This window comes from Pseudopipra pipra, chromosome 1 (genome assembly GCF_036250125.1).
Source record: "Pseudopipra pipra isolate bDixPip1 chromosome 1, bDixPip1.hap1, whole genome shotgun sequence".
Lineage (NCBI taxonomy): Eukaryota > Metazoa > Chordata > Aves > Passeriformes > Pipridae > Pseudopipra > Pseudopipra pipra.
This window is the reverse complement of record NC_087549.1, coordinates 115,483,547-115,505,405: the sequence shown is the minus strand read 5'-3', so window position 1 is coordinate 115,505,405 and position 21,859 is coordinate 115,483,547. Positions and strand designations below refer to the sequence as shown.

Below are 21,859 nucleotides of genomic sequence, written 5' to 3'. Positions count from 1 at the left end.
CAGGCTGCTGAACATTCATGTGGACAGCTGGACCAAGTCCAATAGCTTATGACTTAGATAAAACACAACCACAAAATCCTTGTCTGGTTGTACACAGAAAGACGTTAATTACAGAGAGAATAAAAGAAATAGCACAAAACAAGCAACATTTAAGCAGAGTTAACTACTACAAGTTTATTTTCAAGAGAGGCAAAGAACTCGCACAACAAATTTCTCACCATATGATGGAGATTCTCGGCCATCCTCTCTGTCAGTTTCTTTTTCTTTTTTCCTTCTGTGATGCCTGTGCCCACGATGTCTATGCCGTCGACGGCCTGGCTTTCCAAGTGGGACATGAACTCCAATATACACAGCTCTGTGGCCTGTTTAAAAGGAAATAATTAAAGAAAAACTGACTTGCTGCCCATATTTAGCATCTAAAGACAAGGGGTTTGAGAAAAAGAAATCCAAAAGCACTAGACAAAACTACCTGTAGTAAACTACTAAGAGCGTTTTGTTTCTGTCCTCCCAGCATGTCAAGTAACTAGTGCTAGACTCATTTCCCTGATAAATTGGGCCATATTCTTACTCAGTTTAAAAATTCAATTGGGAAACAAGTAATACATAAATACAAGCTTGACCAATAACACTTAAAGAAACTACTGGATAAACATGAAGCCAAGGCAGAGGAATTACACAGTGCTCCTCTTTTTTGCAGGGATTCATATCAGGACAGTCACTAGAATGGCATAAATGTAATCTCCTGGTTCAGCTTATTAACATCATTAAGAAACTGACCCATCATTTAGAGTCTGCAAGGAGTTTTCTCTTCCTGAAAGAGCTGCCAACATTTCCTCAAGTAGCATGTGACACATCTAGATGGAACTGATGTTCAATTATACCATTAATTTACTATCAGGAACATAATAAGAACTTATGTTTTGAAGTGTATGCCAACACCTCAAATAACTTACAGAGAGGCTGATTTTTTTTTCCTATCCTAGATTTTTTTTTAATAAATTTAGGAGGACATCCTCAAATTAATAGACTGCTCTTTAAATCATATACTTTCAACATCTTGTTTTTCCTTTGACCTTTCACATTAAGACAATACTATCATCAACTTGGCAAAAGAAATCAATCAACAGACTGTTATGAACATATTACTACCGTGTCTCCTGTAATGGAGATAGCATATACAATAGCATTTCAATTCCTATTTAAACAAACAATCTCCGGAAGAGACATATTAACTAGAAGCCTGGAGGTTAACGCTAAATATTCTGCTTCATACTGCAGAAGAGTTATTTCAGAAGACTGACATTAACCAAAGGAAAAGGAAGTGGTTTTCCAGCTCTTAGACAAATTCAGCAAATTTACACGATACAAGCAAGCCCTAGGAGCTGTGACTGTACACATACATGCACATATATATGTGTGTATAGAACAACAGATTAGACTGAAGATATTATAAAATCCCGGTGATTAGAGTTTTAAAGAAATAAAAAGTGGTAGGACGTCAAACTTGTTTACCAAAAAAGAATCCCTAAGTTTAAAAAGATACTGGCTTTACAGAAGTTTTGTGTATATTTACAGTGCTACATGACTAAAAATACAAGTAAAAATCAGTACTAACACATGAGTAAGTTCAATGTTTAATTAATTTGGTCAAGATTCCTTTTCACGTAACAAAACCCAATTCTTGACAGACTTCCAACACCAGTTTAATTAGAGTCAACTGACTGGCACTACGACCAAGTCTGAAATTAAGTATATTAAAAGCTATTTGTTTCCATGAGTGGAAAAGAGATTAATTTATAGAGTCCTATTTATAGAGAGAGACTTGTCTTTTGTGAGCTTCTTCCAACAGGAATGCCCAGCCCCTGCTGGGCAGCCTGACCTCCACCCTCCGTGACTGCTATGCACAATGCAATTCCCAGAGAACTTAATGCCAATGTGACACCTAAACATAAATCAGTGCACTTGGTATATAATATGACCAGGAGGCATCGTTAGCTATGGTCATGTTATTGATACTATCATGATACAATAATCTTATGCACAGAGAAAGCAAACGTAGTAGGCTCAAAAATAATTGTGTTACTCACCACATCCCACTCAAAGCTGCCTGGTGCAACCTAGCGAGCCACCACTCACTGCAAATGTTGTTATCATGCCTGTTGAGATTTCTGTTTTATTTTATAAGTTCAACTGGCAATTATTAAACTACAGTTTACATATACGACTAAACAGTTCTATTCGTTGTCAAAGTGTTGGATTTTTTTGCAGAAACTATCTCCTCCTAAGAGAAACTCCAGCATTCTTCTACCAATAGAACATTTTATATAAATCCTTGTTTTAATATTGTTAATAAGACTGTTTTAAGCATGTGTTTTGAACATTGCACACACACAAAAAAAACCTTGCAGTAATGTGAAACTGTTCAGGATTTTACTTCCTGAAAAATTGGAAGGACTTCCACATTTTGGTCTCTTGCTTTACTCGTAAATTAGAGACTAGGATTCCACACTGTTTTCTGTACTCAATAACAAACAAAACTCCCACACAATTTTTTTCAAGGGCCTCCATCTTCAACAATATAGCCTGCTATTGCAAAAATTGGCATTTGTAATAGTGTGATCATTCCCACAGTCAAAGACTACGTTGCAGCATGAAGAGGAGGTAGAACAACCAAATGAGGAGTCTATGTCCTTATGAGGAGCCTATCTCCTTTTACAAAATTGCAATCTGACAAAATTTTTTTCAGTAGAAAAGTTTGAAGAAGAGCAGATATGTTGCAAAGGGACAGGTAAAACCTATGGAAAGCCAACCTGAAATAAGCAACAAAACAAAGGTATTTTTAAACAACCTGTATCCATAGCAAATTCCTTTCCCACCAAAATGCACTGACCTCTCAGCTATGACTACCACAGAATCAAGTCCAGGTGCCTCATGGTTGCTTCAAGGCACACGAAGTAGGCACTGCCAGTCAGTCAGCCCACAACCTACAACACTGACATTGCTTTTCAACTCTGAAAGGAAACTTTAAAGAACCCACCTTCTCGCTACCCTAGCAAATGAGAGTCTCACAAAGACAGGGAAACATAGACACAGTCTTGCAGGCAAATGAAAAAAACAAGAATACCTTCCCCAAAGCACTTTTTTATATGCAAAGTGACTGCTACACCTGCAACGGTATCTTGGGACGATATGAAATGTTGATGAGCAAGATGATTTGCAGTGATGATTAAGTAAAATGCATCACAACCCAATGTAATTCCATCAGAATAACTTGAAGAAAAAACTCGATGTTGAAAAAGAGCCTCTGAATTATTTTTCTTTTTCAGAGTAAGCATTGGGGGTGGCAATACAATAGACTAAGACAGTACACCAGACTGTTGCTTAAGAAAGGGACTTTTTTTCAGTATCACAAACAGTCAAAAATAAAGACATTTCAACTACTATCTAGGAAATCCAAAACTATTACTTTTAGTATACTGCCATTATTCCACAAAAACATGTTGCAGATATATTCACTCCAAAGGTAGGGCAAAACTAGATAATAAAACCTGGACAAGCTTAACTTTGATTCTAACTCAACAAAGAAAAGCACTGAGAAGCCCTCTAAGAATAAGACAGTTGCATTGAGTAGGTCAGTGTTCCCTTGAGTTTCGTTATTCAGATAGGAATAATAATATTTGGAGGCAGACAGATAAAGATTTACTTACAAACACAATTTACAAGGAAAAGCAAAACAAAACAAAAGCACAGGGATTTTTTTTCCTTCATTCCCAATGAATTGGATGAAACAACCTATAGTACCCTTCAGCCTAGCAAAAAAAAAAAAAAAACGACGACAAAAAAAACCCAACAAAAAAAGTTAGCTCTAAAAAGGCTGGAATGTATATTTCTAGCATCACTGTTATTTCTAAAAGGAACACTACCTTTTACTTGAATATTGTTTTTTAAAAGCTTGAAAAGTACAATTATGTGACCTTCAAAGCTTTATTCACATAAATGTCTGTACCACAGTACAACTTTCAAGCAAAGCTTCTTACAGAATTACTATAAACCAATAATCAATAGAATTAGTAGACTGCCCAATACTAAATTTAGTAATACAAAGCTCAAGAGATAATTGCTCATTTTAATCCAACATGACTTTATCCAAGCTTAGCTGTTCAAATCCACCAAGAGCATTTACTACTTAAGGCCCTTATCAGTATGAAACAAATTTAAATGTTAGGAACTTGCAACATCTCTATCACATGGTTGGTATCACTCCAAAAGTAAGTTTGTTTAAAGTCCTTTAAAATTCACAAAAAAGAAAATGCTTTAAGTTTCCCAATTTCTCCCCAAAGCTCCTATGAAAATGGTAGAAGACTTCTGAAGTCTGAGAGATCAAAAACACGTATCCAAAAATCCTCTGATTTGGCAACGCTTGAAGTACAATTCCACACAGAATTTTCTCTTTTCTTTGGTTAGATGCCTTTTAAGCTTCATACAAACAATAATATTCTTCCACCACATGTTAATAATGGAAAAAAATTCAAGTGTATATCTATGTGAATTCTCAATTCCTGTTACTTAGAAATTTGAACTAAGAGAGATCATATATTATTGATGGATGTAAGGACCATCAGAGAGGTGAGCTACCTGGTCCAATCTTGCTCAAAGTACAGCCAACTTCAAAGCTGAAGCCATCTTTTTGATCAGGTTGGTTAGGATGACAACCTGCCAAGCTTTTAGTACCTTTAAGGATATATATTCTACAGCCTCTCGGGCAACCTATAACAATCTATAGCAATATACTGCATGAAAAAAAATTTTTTAAGTATTCAATCATCACTTCCAATACTTCATCTTCATGTGGTTCCCCTCACCCTTTCACAATGCACCTCCAACAAGAGTCTGACCCCATCTTCTCAATAAACTCCCAAGTCTGCTGAAGACAAAAACTTAGTGACAAGAATTACTGTTTTTTTCTGAAAGTCTTCAAATCATAATCTGAAGATATATCATTTATTTTAAACAGAAGCCTTTACTTAATCAAATAATGTCTTTGTCTATCTTGCCCCAATACAAAGCATTCAATTATGGAAAAACTGGAGAATCTGCAGGAGAGATCCTAATTTATTCCTTTAGATCATAAAATGGGGGGAAAAAACCCAGCTGTTTTGTTGTCTCTTAACTGACATCTCTGAATGCATTACCCTAGTAGGAAAGATTTGGAACATAGCATCTCATGCCTTGACATTAATTTCTCTTACGTCACAGAGTACTTGTATGCACAAAAATAAGCTCAACACAATCTATCAGCACAAATTCTACCTTTTCAGTCACAGGACTGCTCTGAAGGTAGAAGCACACAAATGGGAAAAATTACCTAAAGTGGATGCAAGAAATAAGTGTGAGAACAAAAAAGTCTTTTCATGCCCCAAAAAACTTCACAACCCACAGGTCTTCTCCAAATAGTCCCTGCTCTGGCAAAACTTAAGGAACAAGAAGAATCCCTCATTTACACACACACACACACCGCCCTCCCCCCACCTTGTTTATTTATAATGAAAATTCTGAAAATTCACTCAAGTCAGTAATTCACTGAAAATACTTCTGTGTTAATTCTCTAATTTTCTAATTAAAAGTAATACCTCATTTCTGAAGAATGCACAATTAAACACATAAATTAATATTGATAGTGAAACTCTTTGCACAAGACATAAACTGAATATTTTAACACGAAGAGCATTTTTCAGTTATTGTATAAACTTTAGTTACCGAGGACTCTGCGCTTTATTAAAAGAACTATCTGACAAAAGCTATCTCTTGCTTTCAGAATTAAACATTTGAGATAAATTTTTCAAACCAAATCTGTATAAGGGAGTAAAGAAAATTCTTTCACAGGATAGCTATATGCCATAGCTGGAACCCAAAGGTTCTCCACAGTGCAGCATATTTTAGAATCCACAACATCTCCTAAGCTGTACTCCGAAATCTCCTACTGCTCCTAGTAATTAAGTATATCTGAGAATACACTCTTTATACTTGGATAGATAAAATGGAGAAGCATAATCCAAAACCACAGTAAGCACAGCATATGGTAAGGCAGCTCAGTAAGAGTGTTTTCTCTCTATACAACAAAAGACAGCATTATATTACGCTAACAGAAGCAGTAAACGCTAGATTTCTCATTACACATAAAAGTGATTTTTTTCTGACTTGAAACCAAATGTGAGTGGGTAGGGGCAGTCATAGAGAGAAATGCACTATTTCCATTTGACATAATCAAATACTCAAAAAGCCATAATCAGTAATTACATTAGACATGCAGGTAGGAACAGTAATAGGAAAAGCTTAGTGCCAGCTGGCAAAGCCACACAGGGATTCTGGCACAATACATGCACCCCAGGTCTCTGTAGTTCACTGCCAGCACCCATGTCCCTTGCCTGGGAAAGGAGCCAGCACTTGGTACTGTGGGAGCTGGGCCCCACACTTTATCTGAGATGAAAGTCTTTGGTCCAGCCTGTCTCTGCAGCAGAGCTCAGGAAAAAGGATACATACCCAAGAAAATTTCAGAGAGTAGTTTCTGTTGGAGGAGAGAAAACCTAGAAAGACACAATTCAAGCTAAAGTCCCACTAAGATCCAAGACTGGCCCTTTGTCCACTAATCACATCATAAAATCAAAGAATGATTTGGGTTGGAAGGGACATTAAAAATCATCAGGCCTCCATCACACATACCTCCACTGCCCTGTAAGGACAGAAGGCTTCTACATTTGTAACACTGTGCATGTTAAGTATTTAAAAAAAAACTTCCGCAAAGAAGACTTTTTATCTTCATCTGTGGGTCACTAATACAGACACTTTATAATTTTGATCACACTCCTCTCTTGTACAACTGCTTAAATGGATCGTTTTGCCAAATGCATCTATTTCCTGATATTTTAAGATATGAAAAATATTACATAGGGAATCTTCTCAATTCAGGGATATCACCAAAGAGCATGGATAAATGGTGTTCTGCAAGAATCGTTGATGGCCATCCTAAATTATTTTTGTTTTCAAAAGTAGTTTTGCATTTTTCTACTTGTGGACCACATAAAAAGACACAACTTCATAAGAAACCATTTCAGATTTTTTTTCCTGTTAAATATGTTTCTTTTTCTAGACCATAAGGGGTCTCCTAAAGGTTAAAGCCTTCATTCTCAGTTTGAGCACCATAACAAACCTGTTCTGTACTGCCTATTCAAATCTGTACAGCCTATTACAGAGCACAAAAACATAACTAAGCACAATCTTCAACTACCAGCAACAACAATGTCCTGTTTTATTACTTGTGTTACCTGCTCCTGTACAACTTGTTTTCTTAAAAGATTTGACAGCAATAATTCATGGGTTTTTGAACAGTTGAAACTTAGATACATCTAGAATAGGTAGCTAGTATTAATATTATAGAATAAAATAATAGTAAACCTGCCACCTGAAAAAAAATCCCAGCAATAGATTCTACTACAAGTTGCCCTATAATTCTTAGTTCCCCAAAACCCTTTCATAATACTGAAACAATTTTTAATGACTCATAACCCTTTAAACTGCAAAACACTCGTAGAGCAACTCTTCCACTTATATACACAATATTCACTTATAGAGAAGGAAAAAATTTAATTACCTGTCATTGTCAACTAAGATTAAGCTTTTTTCATAAGTAAAAATTAAGGCTCTAAACCATCAACGTGTAAGAGATGAAAGGGTCACTTGAAACGTAAACACTACTTACACCTGCCACAGGATCGTGTGAGAGTAGTGTAGCTATTAAATCATCTTAACTCTTGAAGCTGCTGCTTGGATTTATGCCACAGAAAACCAGCCTACCAAGATACACATTCTTGACCTCAGATTGTTCCTGGAATAAAACTTCTGTTATATGTAAACTCCTTATCTTTGCTATGCTTGTAACTGGTCTGCTAAGAGTAATAGAATACATCTCTTTTCCCTTAAACTGTATCTAGTGGATGTATCCTCAAATCAAGACTGAAAATTAACTACACATTTTAAAAGACAGGTCTCGGTAGTATCAAGCCAAACATCGTAACATAGGTTTAAGAAAATCTTCCTTGAACACCTTCCTTGAACGTGGTTCTTAAGAGAAAACACCTTTAACAAGATCACAGAAAATACCTTTGCCATTAATATTCTTGCCTTACTTCCACCTCCTGGTTTACTCTGTTATTACTCTCATTCATTGCATCTCAAAGAGCCTGGCATCAAGTTAAGAACATCAGGTGCTCTTAAAAAGGTTATTTTAAGATGTTATTCCCTCTTCTAGTTCTTCTGTAAACTGACATTTGTTATTTCAAAGTAAGGCCTTACAGCTTCAGCAAAGTGCAGTACCTTTATTTAGTACACACACAGTCTGCCCACAATTGCAATTTACTGTCTCTAACCATTTCTCTTTTACAGGAAAAGTGTTAGGAAGCAAATAGCCTGTGCCTAACCTTTCTAAACTAAACACTGTCACTCCAGATAGGTACCACACTTTACCAGCCACCATAAATAGAATGCAGAGCTTGAGAAGCCCTAAATCCAAGAACTATTTTTCCCTTTAGCATTTGGCCCTCTTTCCATTAGCATTTCATCACAAAATTTCCAGAAGATATTAATATTCAATACTGACAACAACAAGAAACCTTTGCTTTAGTATCAGTAGCAAAATTATACCTTCTACAGCAGCAAATCTATCAACACACTTTAAAGCAGTTAAATATCACCTGTCCATGCTGGCTCTTAAAGGTTTGGTGCTTCACATCATAGCTGAACTGCATTTACTGCTTGCTGCCTCTCCTTGAAAATATATCAACACACACTTCTGGAAAGGTTCCAAATTCCTATAACTGCTTTTCAAGTCACCAGAAACACATGCTGAAAGACTGGACTGAAATAGTTTCAGGTCTTAAAACACTTCCAATGCCTAATGCTTTAGTACAGGTCTTCTTAAGCCTACAGGAAAATCTTCACGTCAGAAATGAAAAAGAATACTAATTGGAGTTGCTTTACTGCTTGCAGCCAACAATTCCATTTCTCCCCTTTTAAGATTTTAATACCACAATTAAAAACAAAACCTCAAAATCCCACATACCTACTTTCATCATAATAGCTCATAAATAATGATCTTGTAAACAGAGCTGTTAAGTTCACATAAGTTTATCCTGAATACCCTGAATTTGAAGAATCTCTGAGAAGATAACTATATGAGTCATAAACAACCACACTTACATTCCTTTCTCTTTCATACAGGAAAAGAAAAACTTGTTCTTACTTTGGAACAATTTCCACTGATTAAAGTCAAAATACATACTGTCCCTCCCTTTCGCCACTCTACCAGTAAAAAAAAAATTCTTAAAAATATAGAAGACACTACAAAATATGTGAATAATTCCTACTCATGTGTGAAAATGTGTGCCTATATCAAGCTTCAGATATTTGATAATCCTATTGGAATACATTTTTCTTGTCAACCTTGTCAGATGATTCTTACTAGTTATTTGTTTAACCTCTGTTTGTGTTGAGACATTTACACTGGGTCACTCCAAAAAGAGTGAGATGTAGTAAAAGGAAAGATAAAGCTGCATGACTAAGAGCAAGGTGAGGACAGTGAGATCTTGCCTTCTCCTTTTAACTGCTGACTCAATTGCTCATCAGACAGAAGTCTTCATTTTACCTTAATTTATTCTTTGGCTGTGGGTAAGACAAGGGTACTTTCCACAGTCAGTGCTTAAATTGCCTCAAGCAGCCTGAACCCCCTGCCTTCCCACCCAGTATCTCAGGTAACTACAGTGTTGTACTAGTTGAGGCACTCCTACAATGTGCTATGAAAGAGACTGGGGAAATTATTTGGCTGCACATTCCCATGTCATTCGTTGTGGTTGAGGCATTACAGCTGCTCAGGCTGCTGCCCAGCACACCACTCCAGCTGGATGCCTGCTTCCCCTTTAACCCCTGCCTGCCTGCAAAACATACACATGCTTTCTCTGGGTCATCTCCCAGAGAAAAGCAAGAGAAGGAAATTAAGGAGGAGACAGCTTAAATCTGCACTGAAGATTTAATTGCAGAAATAGCCAAAGCAGTGGTTTCCCCACCGCTCAACCCCATCTAAACCGGCATTGTCACAGCCTCCACCACTGCACCTCTCAGCCTTACATTCATACTTCCTTCCTCTGCTCAGCACTGGCACACATCCATCTGCGTGGCAAATCAGTTTGGGATGCTCAACAGCTGAGAGCTTGACCATCTTCCTTAGTCAGGGCTGTTACATTTTCCACTGGCTTAACATACTTAACCAGGCTTATGGTACGGTCAGACAAAGGAGAGTGTTAGCACAAGACAAAAAAGAGTAGGAGAATGAAGGGATAGAGCAAGAGTATGACTGCAACAGCAACAAACAACTTTAATCATTTTAAACCATCTCTTGATGGTATAAGAAAAATGTGACAGCAACCTAAATCAACTTCTTTCAGCTAGAAACTGCTGCTGTCATGGCTCTCTCCAGCGTTCTACAGCAGTAAGAGCCACTACTACTTAGTGAATCCACTGATAGTCTTCTAGCATTCTGCAAATGTTAATTAAGCTTCAGAGCATTCTATATGAAAGACAACTAAGATTTTAACACTGGATCTCTCTAGCTTTTTCCTCTGGATTCATTAATTAGCATCCATGAATCTTCATCTCAATCTAATTCCTCTACAAATAAGAAAGAAATTGTGTCTTAGATGAAGTATCTAATTTTACATTTTGCTACATGAAACTAAAACAGTGCTATTTTCACCGCTAAATGCAAAATGCTGAGTCAAATAATGAAGACCAACAGGATTCCATAGTGCTGTAACCTTCTGCAGATTGTGGCATGGACAGTTTACTATGGAACCAGAAGCACTGTTACCCATCTGTTCAGACTCTCAGTATTTAAAGTGCATGACCATAATCACAAGAATACTTAACTTTCAGAAAACAAAACAAATATCTCCCTCATGACCCCTGTTTCCTGAGTTTTGATTCTGCAGAACTTGACATCACTCATGCTGGAAAATTACTTACCAACAGCAATCAGTTTTTCAAACCTAAATCTCAGAAGCAAGTTTTCCTTGGAAAGCTTCATAAAGAAATTTTTTTTTTTAATTTTCTTCTGTGACAGATTTGAACAACAGTGAGTATTTACCAGCATGCACGGAGACCAAAAACACAGGGCAGGTCATCTCTATCTTTCGCTAGTTTTATTCGCTAGAATTTCACGATAGCCATAAAATTCTGATTCCTTTTAGCATGGAAAATACATCTTTTATCCCTAGGCAAAAAATGCGTGTTAAACAAACAGAAAACCACCACAAACTTACTCTCTAGTTCTTCCTTCTCAAAATTTGTATTGATAGTAGAGCTGATTTTGCCCATATCTACAACAGCTTCTTCATCGTGACCCTGAAGAAAGAAGACACAAGTTTAAGTTAAAATTAAGTAGAACTAATTTTTTCCTAAATTTCTAAATATGTTCTGAAACAGTATACCAAAGTTTTCTAAACCAGTACATTTTCACCGCTTAGAAATTGAGAATGAAAACATCACTGAAAATCTACCCATCCAATTCTTCAAGAAAACGTTACCCTATATTGAAGGAAAACGAGAGTAAATCAACAGACAGGCTAAATACCAGGCAATTTGCTTTTTCACTGCTCTTGATTTCATCGTATAAATGGTTAGGACATACATTTCAGGAGTGCAGTATTCTTTTAGTTTTTTATTCAACAGCAATCAATCTACTTTAATAAAACAACTGGGAAATTAATAGGAAGTTACATAACTTGACATTCAGAGATCCTGAACTCATCTGCTTAGAGGACAATTCCTGAGATTTTCCAGCACAAATAAGAAGCTTTTGTGAACAAAGGGGTAGCAAAAGGGTTAAGTTACACAACTTGGGGGCCTCTCCTACACCAGCAACTCTGGAAAGATGAAAATAACTGCTTCACTCAGGTTTCAACAGCCAGCTTGTTAACCACATCCCTACCTAATTCACTTTTTTTTTTTAGGCATTCACTTTTTTTTTTTAGGTACAAAGTTAAAAAGCAGAAGTTTCAAGAAGACCTGGTCAGATTCCATTACTACTGAGATCACACCACTCATAATGTAAAACCTTAAAACAGTCCCTTTGCTCAGTCTTGACAGAAATTAACTGAGCAGCAGAAATCTCAATCTCATCTCAGACCTGACATCAAAAATAACATTAAACTTGCCTTTCTGCGTGTGTTTGCATTCCTTAGAATACAGTCCACTTTTAACAGTTCACAAATTACAGCCTCCTGACAGAACTGGTTCTCCAAAAGACCCACAGCCTAAGGGTAGTGCTTTACATCCAAGTATAAGGGCACACTAACTGCTAAATAAAGGTTGACTCTGAGTTGTTGTCCCTGCTCTTTCTGCTCCCTTGGGCACATGCTTTTTTCCTTAAACCAGACCTAACAACCATGGCATCAGATAAAAAGCGCTTAAGCAATGGATTTTATGTTTTTAGCTGTTTTAATAACAACTTAATTAGTTTTCCACTGGATCAGTTCACTAAAGTAACTTTTCCTGAGGAAAAAAACAGAAGCCTAAATCCGGAGTCTTACAGGGACTGGGAACCCTAACATTGTTGACACTCACCTAAACTTTGGTCTTAGAATTATGCAATTGCTTTATATATAGAACAAGTTTGTCATCTCACAGGAAAGCGACAAGGATGAAAAACAACATACCTGTTTAACAGGTTTAAGCTAAAACAAACTGTAGCAGGTCCCACCCCCAGAGAAAGCTGGTTTTGGACATGTAGCTCCTCAGTCTTAATAAAAAAAGATATTTACTACAGTGTATTGTGCACACATACAAACACACACCAAAATAAATCTAAATCTTAGTTTGCCTGTTGGGGAAAAGACATTAAAGAATATGAAGATGACAGACACCACATACTGGGAACAAAAAAGTCAGATGAGGTTTAAAAAAAGGTTAAAGACAGCTAGACCGCAAAAAAAAAACCAACAGCAGTTGGCACTATGTAAATAAGCAAGAATACAAGAGAAAAAAAAAGAGTGGCACATGGCAGAACAAGCCTCTGAAAACTAAATAAAGGTTGACTCTGAGTTGTGTCCCCAAAAATAGGGTTTTCAAGGAAGGCATTACACCATAACCTAAACTTTGTCACTACTGCTGCATTGCAAAAGTAGTTTTTCATGTAGGGTAGAAAAATCAAAATTCCTGCACACTTCACACAGCTACAATTAAAAAAATTGGTGTGATTAAACCAAAGTCACGTCTGTTGGACAAATGTGTGAAAATGTTACAAGGACCTATTAATGAAGGATTGGCAGAAATCTGAAAAGTGTCATGGTAAGATGATGGGAGAGTGATGGGGGGTGGGGGAATAGTATTTCCTGTCTCCTACACAACAAAATCAAATATATTGTAATACACTCCAGTTCACAGAAACAGATACACACAGTAATCTTGAACATTACCATTAAACTCCAAATAGAGATGCATATAGATGGAAGAATCACAAATCCTCTAAACTATCTCATTTTATCACATGTGAGAGAAAAAAAAAAAAAAACACAAAACTAATAACAGGAAAATTGCTATCAAAACCTGTTCCATAATTACCTTCACTGATATAGCCACAGACTACAAAAAAAAAATCCTGTATCTAAATACACCCATCCTCAAAGTCCTTTTAGGACCCTTGAAATCTGGTCAAACACAGAGTTTTTGAGCAATAAAGGAAGACAAAGTTTTTCTCCAGATTATACAAACTACTGCATACCAATAGAAAACTACATACACACTGCAGAAAATACACACACAAGAAAAGATTTTTATCTCCCAATAACATTTTGAGACAGTATTTGCTGTATGCCCTACATCATATTATGAATATTTATCATCCTTTGTTTTAGTAAAAGAGGTTCTTTGCCAAACTCAAACATATAGAAGCAGCCTTCAAAAACCACATAATGTGTAAAGTAATATGACTTTTAAGATTAGATTACAGGAAGGCACGTGTGCCCTTGCAAACGGTTCTATCACTATCTCAAAGTACTCAACATATGCAAAGACTCTTCCAAGAATAAACCATCAACAACCACAAATATCATACATGAAGAAAGCATATAATTTACAGCCTTTGTTCAGGAAAACACAAAGCATCATTTTAACATATCTGTTTGCAATGCCGAGAGCAAATCCCAGTATGAGATACTTTTGCCTTAGGTCAGGTAAAAAAACCAAAAATATTCAAATACTCTATAAAAGTAATTCCAAACTACAACCTTTTCCTGGTTAAAAATAAAGTCTCTAGGGCACACGTTTCCAGTAATTCTAGATCTATCATGCCAGTTGAAGGCACAAAAGCGAGGGAAAACTATTACAGCTGCCATTTTAGTTCTCTCTTCTACTTTCTGAACTTTTTACATACATAAACAAAGAGCAGTGGGATTGTTGAGAACTTGTCAACTTCCCTTTTTTAGGCACAGAGAATGACTTGAGCTTAAAGCAAGCATTCCTCTGCAGTTTACCAGCCACTTTATGTGAAACTTTACATGCAATAATCCCACAGATGCCCAAATACAGCTGCTGAAGATGAGCCAAAGTAAAATTCAAGACTTAGAATGTATGTAACTTTCATTTCCAGTCAAGAGACAGAACAACTGAGAAGGGAAAAAACCCAACAGAAGCAGCAACTAAGGTACCCCAGAGCAAGATTAAGTCTTCACGTTTGGTTTGTCTTTTTTCTTTTTTTAAGGAGATAGTAATTTATAAAAACAGAACAAATCCAGCATACTTCAAATTGGGGGAGGGGGGAGAAAAGTAAAAGCCTAGTACATTCTATTAAGATACACTACGTATGCTTACTTTTTCCTAACACAAACATACTGTAGAAACAACCCTCCAGTAAAACCTTCATATTCAGCCAGAGGTGCCTACATACATTAGAACCTGTCTTCTCAGCTTTCTAACTCTCACCAGCATGAAAATGAAATCCCTTTTCAACTGCTGCAGATCAGATCAACACTCTGTGTTCTACCAGACTTCCAGTAGAATTCCTCTTGCCACCTCTGACTTTTGAATGGTTTTTCTCAGTCCAGGAGGAAAGAGTAATTCCCCTTTGCAGACAAACGAGCACCCAGAAATTCACTTCAAGTGTTAGAAATTAACACTTCACCTTGTCAAACATCTGTCATCATTTAGTACAATACACTTTTTATATCTACAATATTAGTGCTACATGTTTTTTAAAAGTACTGTTGAAAAAAAGAGTCAATCCTAAATTGCATGAACCATGAAGGAAAGTTCCTAAAGTTTGGAAGAACTGACAACCTCCAGCAGTGTTAGCTACCACATAGTGGACTAGCACAAACATGACGCACAGAGTATTAACTCCAAAGGCAAGTTTCCACGGTCATCTGTACAAGCTCTTCTCACCATGCAACTCACTTAACCTTATGCAGTCACACACACGACAGACTTCAGACAGGCACGCTGCCAAAGTGCATCACTGAATAACCACTTCCAAGACAGACAACTTGCTAGCAGCACATTTTTAAGGTACCTGAAATACAGTTCAGTCAATTCATTTCTGGTGTTAAGACAGTGATCATAAATGGCTGATACAGCTAACCGTAAACCTTTGAAATCTACAGGCCATTCAATAATTGTTTTGAGAATAATTTGAGCTCAACATTTAAGAACATCACTTAACTAAGCCAATGTTCATGTGCTCCATTTACACTCTCTCAGATCAAAGTTCTTCCCCAGCAGAATTACTGAGAGACTTGCAGCACCAGAAGAGACAGCACTAGTGCTCATGGAAATAAGTAAGTAGGCCGTGGGAGAGGGCAAAAACAAACAAAAAAACCCCACATCCACCATCATCCCTCCTCTCTCACCCCCAGAAAAAAATTACACTACCACTTTCATGCTACAAAGAAGCTTCGCTGCAGCATTTATTAAAGTAGGTGCAAATGAAGAAAAAAAAAACTAAGAAAAAAAAAAACCAAAACCAACCAATTAAAAAAACAACTAACCCCAACTCAGGGCAGAGTAGAGAGGGGATGTATTCATATCTACTTTTTTCCCATATACATCTGTCCTTGGCCAAGAGTGTAGTAGTTCTTATTTTAATAATATTCTAATACAACTGCATACACCATCACAGTGAACCTACATACTGTTTTATGACTGTAACTATAACCCAACCTCTCTGGCTTGAAGAGAAAGCAAGTAATTTCCCTTCTCCTTCCCACAAGAACCCATGGATACATCTCTGCTTTTGTAGAGACACCAGATCTGGCAGACAGGATTTAGCTCTTCGGCTGGAATGTGGCACCAACAAGCCGTTCCCCCCAAAGCAGGAGCACACACTGCTTACAGACCCAACTGGCAAATCTCTATAAGCATGCTACTGTAGATTTACCAACTGAGATCAACATCACATTTGTTCTTCATATACTGCTCTTTCTTCCTTCATCATCAGTATATAGGAGAGCAGTTAAGCTGGATCAAACCACCCATCCAACACAACAGTAGAGGCCTACAGCAACAAGTGTAAACAGAATGAGTGTAAACCTAGGAAGCATAGCCTAAGCAGGATTTCTGTTTCATTATAAGCCCTCCTTTGTTGGATCTGCATTCAGAAGACAGCCATCAAGGAAGGCTCCAGTGATCAAATCAAACAAAAAAATTAAATAACAGAATACTTCTAATATTGCTCTGCTTCAAAAATAAAGGTTTAGCTCAAGAACCAATGAAAAAGAAACCCTTCATTTTGACCATACATCTCAAAGATAACCAAGGAGGAACTACAAAACCTCAGTTTGCAGCTGTATCCAGGTTATGTGGATGTATATATAAAAAATATTTTAAAACTGACAATTTTCATAGATAGATAGATAGACTAATTCATTTGTTTTGTTACACAGCTATTGAAATATATTTTTCAAAATAATTAAGAACCAGCAAGGCAATTCATGATTCATTTTCACAGCCACATTTCCAAAGCAGTCTGCTTCAGAAGCCTCTATTTCTGTTCTAAGCACACATAATACTCCATGTAGGTCGGAAATAAAATACATTTCCAATTTATAGAATGCACATACAGACTCCTCTCTATCCACGCAACCTCCCAGAACTGCAAGTTAATAACCACTAATAGTTCGGGAAGGGGAGAAGAAGGGAGGGGGGGAACAGACAAGACCAGCGTTCTAATCCTACAAAATTAGGAGATAAGTCTACCAGTGACAGCAACCCTGAAAGTGATAACAAAAGAAACCAGAAAAATATATTTGATAAGACCATCTTTGATTACTGTATGAAGAGTTCAATGACAATCATTCTACCTCAGACAATCATCAGGTCTACCCTACAGCTCTCCCACTGCTACTCATACACAGCACCGAGCAGCCTTAGTTAAGAGCGAGTAAATTAGAAAGGGCTTTTTGACATGGTTTATCTGCAGGAACGACTAAAAGCAGCACTTGGTTAGTTCTAAATATATTGTTTTACTTCTTTCAAACTGAGTCTGCTTTTAAACCAGAAGTAAGGTGAGCCCACGGTGGGAAGGAGGGCAGGCATCTCTGGTTGTTGCCTCCTTTAAGGACAGCCAGGATATGAAAAATTAAAGTTCTTTCTAAATAACAGTAAATGAAGGTATTGCCCAGTCCATTAAATAGTCCTATAGATGCATCTGAAGTAAGTTCTTTGGGCACAGCCTCTACACAGCAATACTGTATCTACAGAAGCTGCCAGAGTGATGAAACACTACCAGTTCTAAATCAAGCACATCAGCCTAACAGCCAAGGGAAAATGCACCAAATATAAATGAGCCCTGCCTCATTTTGTCACAGTACAATTTTTAGCTGGCCTTGCCCTCTAAATATATACGGATGAGAGCACAATTAATAATAATTCACAAACAGAACACTTGCCAGGTTTAAAATAGGAAGCATACCATATTGATGGGTTCCCCCTTAGTTGTATTTTCTATGGTCTCATTTGCACAGGAGCAGCTGCTTTCCAGATTTTTTTTCACTACTATCTTAGCATCGTGTATTGCTCAAGCACTACAGTAAAGACTCTAGTACAGCTCTATGGCTTTAGTGTCACCACACACGCACACACCCCCTTTTCTTGTGAATTTTATCTGTGGCTGTACAATTACTATTGTATACAATAATCCTCACATGTAAATGAAGATCCATCCTAATCAAAGCAACTCAGAGCCTCGCCTGAAGGTTTAACATTTAGATTTCAGCAAGACCACAGCCATAACGAAAGAGGTTAGAAATACTTAGACAAGTTTTCCTAGCCTGCTAATCCTCTAATTAGCTGCTCAGCTTACCCTACTAAATACATCTGACCAATCTGCTTCTAGGAGACTTACAAGAAACACAGCAGCTATACAAACCTTGTTTGGACAAGTATGTCCAATAGACATAAACAGACTTCAGTCAGACTCTCCACAAGTTGCATTTTACTTTTACTTTCCAAAACTCTATGTGGATGGCAGTAAAGATATGTATATGTACTACTTTAAAAACACCACAAACCCCAAACCCTTTCAGGAAAAATGACTCTAAACATGTTAATGTTTTGCTTCTCATACCACTGAAATCTAATGTTTATAAGCAGTTTTATCTCAATACTTCTAGCAGGTGTTACTCCAGCCAGGGTGACACTTAGCACCACAACCTGCAAGAGAAGCCATGTCCCATCCCAGACAAATCAAACACATCTCTGAACAGTAAACAAAGTGTCTGTGTTAATCAGACCAGAACATGAAACTGGGAGAAAAAGTCAGAAAGAAAAGGAAGCATAACACCAAGAGACTGGTCACAATTATGAATGGCTGTCAACTATGACACACCACAGCAATTCGTAAAAAAACCTGGGTTAGAACAAACGCAAGAAAAAAGGATGGCTTATTTCCTAGCAAAGTATGACTAAAACACAAGTAAATACTTGATTAAAATTAGAAGCCCATTTGAAGTCAATGTGAGTGTTCTGCAAGCCAGAAAATTTACCATTAATTTACCAAATAATTTAAAATTATTTATTTGCATAATCTTAGCAAATAATGTCACCAATCCAACACAACATATCAAACTGCATATCTAATATTATAGTAGCTATTTTACAAAGTTGTTTTTTATCACTGCCTCACAGGACTAAATTTCATTCAAAAAAAAAATCCACATCGCCATTCACTTAAATTTCTGAAATTACAGTTAAAAAAAGCAGAAGTACCAGAATCCTTATAACGAGCCACCTCATATCATTACCTAGTCTTCTAGGCATATGCATGCTTGATAGAGTGCTGCGTCCAGAGCCAAAAGTAGCATCATAATGAAAATCAAAAATCGATCACTGTTCTACAGAGACCCTTACAAACAAAAGGCCACTGCAATCTGATGCATTTTAACATGTCTAAATCAAACTCTAACATCTTATGCTCACACAGGGAAAGAGAAAATTTACTTGTCGTTTTATAAAATTTATATAAAATAATTCAGGAATCTGTAAAGCTTTACAGCTTAGGAAAATTCCATTCCCTAAGTTTTAGTTTCCAGGAAACTCTTAAAGTAGTAAACCCTGTTACAACACTGCATTGCAGTTACATGGCAGAGGTAACAACAACCCATACAAGTGCTAAGCAATAGCTTGTGATACTAATATTAGAATTCACTGCTTCATTATACAAATCCCCACAAATGGAGTTTTTTATCTGTGCCACTGAGGTCTGAAGAAAATGCTATCTCCGTGATCATTTTACCTCAGTTACATAGCTAATTAAGTTCCCTTTTTTTTTTGGTCAAAAAAGAACAATCAATAGATTATTTCAAGATTCACTACCAGAAACATCCCTGCTATACCTGCATAGAATCACTCAAAGCCACAGCTGATAACCTTCAAATTAAAAAAGGCTGACTCAAAATAATGCAAAAGAAAAATAAAAAATAACCCAACACAAAACACTCAACCACTCTCAAAACCTGGTAGTATGCTCTCACAATTGTAAAAGTATATTTTCTTTCTGAATTAAGTTGGTTACTATGATTAAGCAATTTCAACAACAGAGCAAATATCTTCCCTAATACAGAAATCTGTACTCAAAGTATTATTTCTATCACCAGATCTTTCAAAAATTTCTTCCACAACTGGTGAGTCTAAGGTAGCACACCATTCTGAGACACAGCTGTTACATGTCACTTGCACCAAAGCACGTTTGAGCCATTATTAAGTAATACAGCTGCTATTTACATACAGGTTGCATTTTCTTCCCTTGACGAGCTTCTTCCATGCTGATGTGCAGAAGCGGAGAATGCCCTTGTACGAGACCCTGTAATGAACCTCCCAAGAGATCAGAGCCTGCGCATACATGACTGCTTTAGCTCGCTCTGCTTGACACAGATGTACTCCGGGAAATTGCTCTCCAGCCAATCGCTCCCGCTCCAGTCTCTCATCTCCCAGGCCACTGATTACAGCTACTGCAGGGTCGCACAGCAGCAGAATGGGTAAGACGGCGTGCCTTCAATTCCAGCTCAGAGAATACCAAAAAAGGAACTGAAACAGAGTTCCAGACTTAACATTTTCTGTATCAGCAGCTGCTAAGAACAGCTCCAAGATAATATTTTTGCTCTGATCCAAGACTTCATTAGCACTACAAAATGAAAACACATTTGTACCTCAGGTCCCAGAACAGAACAACCCAGAAGTCAAACATCTGCTAAGTGTGTTTATTGCTGCATTATCAACCTTTCACTGAATATCCATTATAAAGCAGGTGGTTTTTTTTACACAAGCCATATATTCTTGTTTGACAAAATAAACCAGGGCTTCCTAAAAAGAGAACCCCTCATTTATTTTTTTTCCTGTTGAAGAGGTAAAAAAGCTTTGCTGTTAGCTGCAATTAACCTCATGGCTGCCGCCTGAGTAAGATGGCTCTCTGTTCCAGGTACGATGTGAGCAGCAGTACTTTTTCCTCACTTAAGCCAACCTTAGAAAAACGCAACCTTCGCTCCAGCAGATCAAATTCAGAGCTTCAGTTCACTCTTTCCCTCTTCATCACTCATATACCTTAATCTCCTTGTCCCATCATAAAATGATGAGAAAACCGGCTCTTTAAGGTGTTATCCATAACTTAACCTTCATGACATGCCACTGCCTTCCTTGTTTTTTCTTCTTTCATTCCTACTTCTTGTATGACGAGAACTCTAGTAATGAAGCTGGACTGGTGCCATGCCAACAAACAAACAACTTGGACAAAATAAAACAAGTAACATACTGTTCATAAACTTGGTGCAAATACCACCAGCCACATTGTGCAACTGCGAAGACTGTATTTATCACCTAGCTGCAGAGAAATAGAAGGCCACATTCAGTTCCTCTCACTGTCTTTCTCAGTCCAGAAAATTCTGGACTAGAGTAATGCTTCAATAATTCATAGACTACAAAAAGTATTCTCAGATAGTGCTGACAAGAGTTTAAAAGTAGTTTGTTTCCACTCTGGAAATATATGTTCACTCTAAAATATGTATACACCTTTTCACTTCCAAGCTCTTGAAGGTCTCTCTGCTGCCATACATAAATGACCATAAACTAAATGATTCATACAGGAAGCACAAAGTCAAACAAAATAGATACCCTAACTCTTAGTGCTCTCTTCTGAACTGTGCATCCTAAAACAAACCTGTTCTTTTCCTGATGCAGAGCACAGATACATACAGTTCTTCACCTGCACAGATGAATACTGAAACAGCTCTGCTGAATTGTGTCCTGGTGTTCTGACTCTCCCATATTTCAA

General features: G+C 37.1%; 1 protein-coding gene across 8 annotated transcripts in view; it reads right to left on the bottom strand.

Moving 5' to 3' along the window:
* Window positions 1-21,859, bottom strand: part of SLC4A7 (solute carrier family 4 member 7) — a 93,923-nt gene that overhangs the window by 47,116 nt on the left and 24,948 nt on the right. For 7 of the 8 annotated variants that reach the window (XR_010434660.1, XM_064672646.1, XM_064672666.1 and 4 more), the window contains exons 2-3: window positions 11,367-11,448; window positions 219-362 (exon numbers count right to left, since the gene is read on the bottom strand). Coding sequence is in view for 7 of the 8 variants with exons in the window: in XM_064672646.1 (XP_064528716.1) it covers window positions 219-362; window positions 11,367-11,448 (226 nt within the window). In the remaining variant the exon portion in view is untranslated. Of the gene's footprint in view, window positions 1-218; window positions 363-11,366; window positions 11,449-20,320; window positions 20,528-21,859 lie in introns of those variants that run through there. The other variant, XM_064672622.1, reaches the window with a different exon arrangement.